Raw genomic sequence first — 9,263 nt, forward strand, 5'->3', positions numbered from 1 at the left:
CTTGGGAGAAGTTAGTGTGTCCGTACCATGCTTGGTAGTATGTTAGTGTGTCCGTACCATGCTTGGTAGTATGTTAGTGTGTCCGTACCATGCTTGGTAGTATGTTAGTGTGTCCGTACCATGCTTGGTAGTATGTTTAGGAATGGCGGAGTTTGGTCTCCTCTGCTTGCACTAGTGACAGCCAGCCACTAGTTGGCTGACGGCTGCATGGTTTTGGTTCAATGTGTTCTTAATGGAGTTGCACATGTAATATAATCACATCAGGTCACTCATTTCCCTTTTCCTACTGTGGGGCCTTATACCTCTATCCCGCCAGAGACCGCAACGTTCCTGATTCCATGTAGTACCCACAGTATGTTCTCACCTTTATTCATTTACAACAGCTGTTCTGTTCCAAGACAGTAAAATAAATATTTTTGGTAAAAACAGTAGTAGGGTCAGCTGTTCTCATGAGTATATAATTGATATGCATCTATTAGGGAAGCGGGCTAGCGGGAGGGGTTAGGGAAGCGGGCTAGTAATCAAAGGTTTGTCAGTTCGATTCCCAGCCGTGCCAAAATTACGTTGTGTCCTTGGGCAAGGCACTTCACCCTACTTGCCTCGGGGGCTTGTCCCTGTACTTACTGTAAGTCGCTCTGGATAAGAGCGTCTGCTAAAATGACAATGTAAAATGTAAATCTATGGGGTATTTGACGATTTATGCAAATCCATTTATATAAATGTGATGTAGTGCCACTCACGGTACTTTTAAGGGGTTATTGTCCTCAGTGTGATTACTGCTGACATTCTACCAAACATTATTTTAGTTAGTTGCTTACAGTTACAGTGTGTGATTGGCAGAGGGGCAATCCATGAGTGCTTATGTTTGATAACAGCACAGGTACTTAGTTACTATGCAAGAGCTCTAGGAATGTAGTATGACTGAGTCAATGAAAAAAAGATTCCATCAAAACCTCTTATTTTAAGGATGTGTTTTCAAACAGGTTGCCTGGATTTGTTACGCCACTAGATGGAGACATTTGTACAGTTAATTTGGGATCAACGGTAATCAATTAGTCTGATCCATCATATCTCGATCAGCCACACAGCACTATGACCACCTGCCTAATATTGGTTCCCCTTTTGCCCACAAAACAGCCCTTACCCGTCGAGACATGGATTCCACTACACCTCTGAAAGTGTACTGTGGTATCCTTTAACTCCTGTAAATTGCGAGGTGGGGCATCCATGCATCAGCTGGATCAGCCATGATAACGAGAAAGCCTATCAGTGCTATTTACTTCACCAGTGGTCAGGCTGATTGGTATATTCCATTATGGGTGAATTCTGACAATATTTCTTTTTGAGGGAAACATGGACAAAGATATGATGGACAATAAACATTTTCATTTTTTATTTTATTAGCAGACTAGCTCTACATATAGAAAAGTACAGTAGGAAATCAAGAATCACAAGTGCATCATTCTAACATTTCGGTGGTAGGCCTACCTAAGTCAAGGATCGGTCTGTTTAACCACAATCACATCGCAAAGTAACCACAAAGTTTGTTGGCTATTGGGCACGGTGGACAAAAAATAATACTACAGTGCAAACGTAATATCCCCGGTAACAGTAGTGCAAAGTACCAGGGTTCTCAAGCCTCAAGCATTGACCGTGAGACACACGCATTTCAACCAGTTCACACGCTCACACGCCACACCTTGTCATACTCGGCGTTCTCGTGCGTTCGTTACTAGGCAACATAGATGCGTGAAGGCCTTTATCTATGCACGGAACAGTCTCGGCCACCGTACGTTCGTTATGCCTCTCTGGCAAAGAGTATAGAAGTATAGAACTATAGAACTATAGTATATAGTTCTTTGCCATAGGTAAGCAACATAGACGCGCAAACACACGTGACGGAGAAGGTAAGTTGGAAGAAAGCTCGTCTAACATTTTTTATATTTACTCCAGAGGCATTTGGTAATATAGCCCATTTTTGGCTAAATTATTATTGATGCAGTCTACAACTCTACAACCAGAAGCTTTGGCTCAGTTTGGCTGGCTTACGTTATCTGAAAAACTAAGGGAAATGTTAGAGGGTATGGGAAGGGAGGACTTAAGATGTAGGCCTATTCATTTTATTTCAAATTATACTGTATTAATAGTCTTTCTAGTTACTTAAAGCAGTGCTCTGGTGGGGGATGGGGTGATAACGCATGTGATCTCACTCCAAGCTTTTGATAAAACTTGAGGACCCTGAAAGTACAGTAATATAGAGTAGTATATATGTAGTGACCTTTGAACTAGAGCAACATTTCTAATGACTATCTGATCGGATTCGGTTTGTGGTATTAGACCTTTGAATAACCTTATTATTTGAGGATTTCATTTATCATTAGAAATTTGTTAGGAAAACAACTTCAATACAAAATCCCATTGACAGATTATCCAATATGTAGGTTTAGTGCCTACTCCCAGACCCACTGTGCAAGCTGATACCTAACCTGTGGAGGGCAGCGTTTAGTGTGCCGCAAACCAAATAGAAGAAGAGAAGCTAATGCGGAAGTGGCTGTAAACTCGAGTCAGATGTTTTGTTATGCTAATCTAGCTGCTAGTCTTTATTTGGCAAACTCACTCCACGCTTTGGATGAAATGCTTGAGTATATGATTGTAAAATAAAAAAATCTTCTTAACCATAATCAGGTAAAAGAAAAATCATCTTTCTTTGATTTTTCATTGATGTTTTGCGTTACAATGCAGTATACAAGACAGCTCGGTGGCTAGATCTAAGTAAGTCATTGCAAGTGTAGCTAGAGCTAGCATTTAAAATACTATGGCGCACTTCGGCACTATATTCGCTTTAAAAATAAATACATTTAGATCTATTAACTAGATTCCTAGGTATTACCAGCCAACAAGTGTTTGCTACCAGTTATATCTAACAAACTCGTTGCCTACCTATTCTGTCTTGTCTTGAGCGGGTTGGCTAGCTGCTGTAGCTGGTAGCATGGCGACTGACTGAGCCAAACTATTATATAGCTAGAGCTAGCTGACCAAGTGACAACACTTTTGAACTAACTAGCTCGTTATGGACAAATCATTTGGCTGAAATTGATAACCTACTTATAACCTGTTCATGTTAATTTCTTAGAACTTTCAACAACGCAGCCTATGTTGCCCATGTTTGTATAATAAGCACTGCTGTGACTTTCCTGTGAAAAGTAGCTCTAGGTGGCACCATGGCTGACCACAATGATGTTAGCCTTTCACCGGAACAACGCGTCCGCGCCCTGACCAAGAAGGGCAGTTCAGTGGATGTGAACGATGATGTTCCCCCACGCCGTTACTTTCGTTCTGGAATGGAAATTATTCGGATGGCCTGTATCTACACAGAGGAGGGGAACGTTGAACACGCTTTCGTTCTCTACAATAAGTATATCACGTAAGGAAAAGTGTATGTCGTGATATCATTACAAGGAGTTGGACGGAACACATGTAGCTAGATGTCTAGAAAGATACATTGGAATGAAATGCCATAATGGAGTAAGATGTATTAATAATACCTTTAAACTGCAAACTTGCTTTAAAATTCGGTCAGATATTATGAGGATTTATTAGGATTTTCAACAGAGCAGAAATTGAGTTATCTGATGTTGGGAGATGCTGGATGGAATGGCTGGTAGTGACAATATTGTACTTATGCATGAGCTATCAGAACAGTTGTCGAATGCATAGTGTGTAATTGTAATGGCTTATGAAGTCTCCGTTCTGTCATTGGTATGTGTAGGCTATTTATTGAGAAACTTCCCAAGCATAGAGATTATAAATCATCAAACATTCCAGAGAAGAAGGACACTCTTAAGGTATGTTGTTAAGTTACACACAGGCCTACATTGTGTATTCTGTGCAAATGTCAATCAAATGTAATTGCACATAGTTGTAGCCTCACATGCTATTTTGCTTTCAAACAGAAACTGAAGGAAGTTGCCTTTCCTCAAGCAGAGGTGCTGAAAAAAGCGCTTTTAAAAAGATATGAGCAAGAACATGCACAATATCTTGTCAAAAAGGTAAACTTCACAGCTGAAGATATTAAATGTATTGTCTGATGAAATGTATTTTCATCGCCATATGGTTCTGTCCCTTGAATGTACTTCTTAAAAAATGTGTGGACTTGAAAATGACTTTTGGAACATACTGTATTTGTATTTTTCTTTTTTATATAGGCTATATAACATGTTTGTACATGTGTTTAGATTTTTTTTAATTGGGGGGTCTTGATAAGGAAACTTGAACGAAATCCATTTGAAATGAAGACCGAATTTGACTCTGTGGTCCTGTTGATGTGCTGTGCTTCCAGAAAGCCGAGCTGGCCGCCCTGGCCCAGGAGCAGTCCAAGCAGAGGGCCCTGGACGCCGAACGGGAACGCGTGGCTCAGCTGCAGCGGCGGCAGCGGGAGCAGGAGCAGTTCAGCGCCTTCGAGGAGATGATTCACCGGCAGGAGCTGGAGAAGCAGCGTCAGCGAGTGCTGCTGGAGTTTGCCACCCCGGGAACCCCCCCACCGGACGCCCCCCTCCTTCCCGGCATTCAGGGTCCCCCTCTGCCCCTGGTGGCGTCCCCCACACCGCCGCAGAGCCCAGGGGACACCAGCAACCACAGCTCTGCTCCTGTGGCTGGACCTCCTACATTTGACCGTTCGCTAAAGCCTGGGTCCCTGGTCAGCCCTGGGGACAACAGTGAGTTGTGGCACATTGTACTGTTTTTTTTATTCAACTCCAGGACTAGGGTTTGAGAGAAACAATGAATATGTTGGAAGTGAAGACTGTAATGTTCTTTTCATACATCTGGTTTTTAAGTATGATCTGAAGTCCTTATTGGAAAATTCTGTAAATTCAGTACGGATAAGTTATGGTGAAGGCTTCCGGTTCTCCGTCTATCCCTTTCCTCATTACAACCACAGCTCTGGGGGATTGCTGTTAATCAAATGAGTGCTTTAAATAAGGTTAAATTAGACACAATTAGGAAAGTAAATATGGATTAATTCAACAACTTTTTATCTGTAAATGACTGTACAAAGTTCAGACAGCCAGTCTTTGCACACGGATCAACATGTACCATCATGTGCCAGAGAGTGTTAAGACATTTCTTTCAATACAAAGACTATGCTTGTCCCCCTCCCTATAAACCAAAATCATATTTTGGGCAGTCCTTGGTATTCATCCTTCTGATATCCCATGGTTCGAAAAAGGCCCGTAATCTAACGATTGTTGCGCTTGTTCATGCGGTGTAACTGTAAATACAGGCTTACATATTCATCCACTTCTAAATGAGGGCTGATAACCTGTGATTCCAGTTTGGAATCATTTGGTATTTCACCCAATATTTAATTAAAATAAATTAATGAAAAGTTTATTTTCTATCAACAGCCACAATGGATGATGCCCTTCGACAATTATCAGTGCCTGCTGAGCTGTGCAGGAGTTTTTTGAGGATGGCAGATGCCAACACAAGCAGAGCAGTGGAAACCTGTGGTATACTCTGTGGCAAGCTGGTGAGTTTCTTTTTATTTCTTTTACTTTAGCAAGTAAACCCCCCTTCATGATTTCCTCATGTAGCTGTGTTTAATCAGGATGGTAAAAAAAAACCCTCAACATTCTTCCCTGACCGAAGCATTTCTGTTTGCTAAAAAAAGATCTCTCATATCATAACTTCTCAGCTCCTAACAAACCATAATGCCTATGTTTAGCAAATATCTGCCCCCCTGTTGATAATTATTTCGAAGAAATGAACCACATTCGAATCTTCTTTACCAGAGCAGTTAACAAAACATAATGAACAACGTGTAATTCAATGATAAAGAAACATTAAACAACGTAAAAACGACTTGAAGAACACTTACATGCATTTAATGGCGTCCATGTCTGTGTGCTTGTGTACCTTTTTGTGTCAGACCAGGAACGCCTTTACTGTTACCCATGTAATTGTGCCGAAGCAGTCTGGTGGACCAGACTACTGTGACACGGAGAATGAAGAAGAGCTTTTTCTGATCCAGGATCAGTATGACCTCATCACCCTTGGCTGGATTCATGTGAGTAAACACTATCATTATGTGCTTGAATCAGACAACTAGGTTATTTTGCCAGGTTCACATTTTCTAGTTTTCATGTAATTCTGGAAATAATATCTAAATTGCTGATGTAAAATTAGGCCTGAAGTCAACAAGACTTGCTCTGTAGGGAAAAATAACATTTTGATAGTGTGCCACCTGGTGGTTGTGGGGTGTACTTGCAATTCATTCAGACAGGAAGTTCAAAATAAATCTGTGCCTTAGATTTCAAATAAATCATTTCGTAATCTTTGTCAACTGGATTTGCACAGTATCAGCGAAGTATATAGATTGTGGAAGTCTTAGGAATGTGTTGTATGCTAATGTAGATCTGGAAGTGTAAAACCATATATACGTTGTACAGTATGTAAATATATGTGTTGTTTGTTCTAGACCCACCCCACACAGACGGCTTTCTTGTCCAGCGTTGACCTTCACACTCACTGCTCTTATCAGATCATGTTACCAGAGGCCATCGCCATCGTCTGCTCACCCAAATTCAATGAGTGAGTATTTCAGTCTGTGATTTGCCTTTATTTGTAAACTTGAATCATATTTTATTGTGTGTAGTTAAAATATAACCAAAATAAATGATTCGATTAATTTTGGAATAAGGCTGTAATGTAACAATGTGCCAATGTGAATGTGTCAGAATACTCTCCTAATGCACTGGACCGAGAAACCGCTGTGAATCAATCTAATACGCGTGCTATACTCAACTACATACGATTTAATTTTTTATGTTCTAATGTTGAAATGAAAGGCAGTATGTTCAATTGTTGTTGGTGTTTGCATACATTATACTCTGGAATCCATTGGTATTGCAGGACTGGGTACTTCAGGCTTACAGATCATGGAATGGAAGATATCTCCACATGCAAGCAGAAGGGCTTCCACCCGCACAGCAAAGAGCCTCCTCTGTTCATAGTGAGTCATATTCTATTTGATTCTATTCTATTTTATTAAGATATTACAGTCAAGAACTGAAGAGCACGACTTTTTGGAGTAAGAATAGAGAAAGTTTGGGGCTTCCTAGCAGTGCCGGTCCTTCCTATATAGGCGATGTAAGCAGCCACCTAGGGCGGCATGAAGAGGGGGGCGGCAATTTCCCAAGTGCATCCATTTAAATTAAGCCTCCCGCTGTCCTTGAGTTTCACACACACTACCAGCAGAGGGCGCCAACCGCGGCACGTCATATGTTGTTGGCGCCCTGGTTACATTTACATTTAGTCATTTAGCAGACACTCTTATCCAGAGCGACTTACAGTAAGTACAGGGACATTCCCCCCGAGACAAGGGTGAAGTGCCTTGCCCACGGACACAACGTCATTTGGTACGGCCGGTAATCGAACTGGCAACCTTCAGATCACTAGCCCGATTCCCTAACCGCTCAGCCACCTGACTGGTTGGGGGGGGGGGTGGGGGGTAGGTAAACCTTGTCTAGGGCACCAAATGTGCTAGGACCGGCACTGCTTCCTAGTGCATTAGGCTGAATGTTGTGACGTCATTTTCAGTGACCTTCTTCATTTAACACGCTCACCCCCCCTCCCTTCCTCTTCATAGGGAGCAGGTCATATCATCATCACAGACGACAGAGTGTCCATGTTGGATCTGCGGTGATTTTCTACCACCACACCCCCAACTAGCTAATAACCAAACACCAACAGGCGGATTATTTTATAAAAAAACTTTTTTGAAATTGTAGTGCACTGCGGCGGCATTGCTCTTTATGGCAGTTTCCAGAAACGAGCAGACACACGTGGACTCGTATCCTCATGCCCTTTCAGATCAAATGTTTACTTTGTAGTGGGGCAGGATAAGTTCAGCTTTTTAGACCTATGAAGGATGTTGGCATATATTTAAGTTTTTTGCTCTTATTGAATCGGAGAAATCTTAATGCAAATGGTTGGTGCATACAGTCTGTCGCAAACTGTTTATGATGCAACTCCTGGTAGAAATCAGGTTTTAATTGCCATTTTGAAACCAGTGCTCTAATTCAGCTGCTTCTAAAGGCAGCAATGTCCATTGTGCTTAATGTTGTGCATGGACCTAATTGACTCAACACAGCTCTTAACTTTACCGACTGAAAACACTGAAACTGACCAACGACTTCCGTTCATGTTATTTAATTGATATACACAATATCAAATTGTTCTGTGGACTCTATGATGACTAAGGGGTGCCAATAACACAGCAGCTGATGCACTGTTGCTCAGGGATGTGAGCAGTGTTGCTTCTTCGTGGGTGTGTAATGTTTTTGTCTGTCTTGATTTGTTAAAAGTTTTTCAACAGTAGTTGCATATTTGTATCTGTTCCCATAAGTTGTAAAAAAAAAATGGCTAATGATTCAGTTTTGTTTTGAAAGCATAGGCTATTTGTCTAACAGAGGCAGTCTGAATGTTGACGGAAATAAGAAACATGTAGGCCTACAGCACAAGTTGCTTACGCTTGAATAATAACTACTTTTGATGATATTCAGCTAGTCTTAGAATTTGAATTAAATACGCAATATTATGCCTTAGCAGGGGTGTGTCTTCCTTTTCTCTTTTTTTCTCAATTATAATTATTTGGTTAAAGAAACTCTTCAGTGTATGCCGAAAGCAAACAAGCAGCTGTCCAATCAGGAATACAGACCAATCAGAATGTTTACAATAATCAGAAACAGGTTAGGATCATGGTAAATAGCCACAGTTATAAGGTAAAATAATGTCAAGTGTAAGTCTTTCCCCATGTCAAATATGAAGAGGAGAGGAGATTGTCGTAGTTTGATTTTTTGTCAATTTTTTTGAAGGGTATATGAACTTTCTGTCAGTGCTGCAGAGGAAATCACATGTATCCTACATAGACAGTAATTATTTTTATTATATTACCTGAAACCATTCAAGTTGTCATTATTCCTTAACGTTTCATTTACCTGGTGTTGAGTCTACTGGTTTATCTCTTCGTGAATGTACTGCAGACTATTAAATTATGTTATGATCTAAAAAATCACACGATGGGGGAACAAGAGACCACAACGCATCAATAGATGTTCTTTAAAGGTACAATTTGAAACGGGTTTGTCCCCCAAACATTTTGTGTAAGCTAGACAGCCGACATTGGAGTATGTTGAAAGTGACCAACCAATATATTGAAACTAGATTGAGGCTGGCTTTACTCTGCCCAGGAAACGTGTTCC

The 9,263-nt window shown here is 40.9% G+C and overlaps 1 protein-coding gene across 3 annotated transcripts; it reads left to right on the forward strand.

The window, feature by feature from the left end:
* Nucleotides 1–2,511: 2,511 nt before the first annotated feature.
* LOC134011771 (STAM-binding protein-like A) lies at nt 2,512–8,606 on the forward strand. 3 transcript variants are annotated; one of them, XM_062451211.1, is made up of 10 exons: nt 2,514–2,685; nt 3,205–3,424; nt 3,770–3,845; nt 3,954–4,049; nt 4,340–4,715; nt 5,406–5,530; nt 5,930–6,067; nt 6,479–6,591; nt 6,913–7,012; nt 7,649–8,606. In XM_062451211.1, the coding sequence occupies exons 2-10, from the start codon at nt 3,222–3,224 to the stop codon at nt 7,703–7,705; spliced, it is 1,284 nt and encodes a 427-aa protein (XP_062307195.1). In that variant the 5' UTR covers nt 2,514–2,685; nt 3,205–3,221; the 3' UTR covers nt 7,706–8,606. The 3 variants fall into 3 exon arrangements, with proteins under 3 accessions (XP_062307198.1, XP_062307195.1, XP_062307196.1); XM_062451212.1 differs by having other exon boundaries at nt 3,208–3,424; XM_062451214.1 differs by lacking the exons at nt 6,913–7,012; nt 7,649–8,606 and having other exon boundaries at nt 2,512–2,685; nt 6,479–6,595.
* The last annotated feature ends 657 nt before the right edge of the window (nt 8,607–9,263 follow it).

This window comes from Osmerus eperlanus, chromosome 25, assembly GCF_963692335.1.
Source record: "Osmerus eperlanus chromosome 25, fOsmEpe2.1, whole genome shotgun sequence".
Taxonomy (NCBI): Eukaryota; Metazoa; Chordata; class Actinopteri; order Osmeriformes; family Osmeridae; genus Osmerus; species Osmerus eperlanus.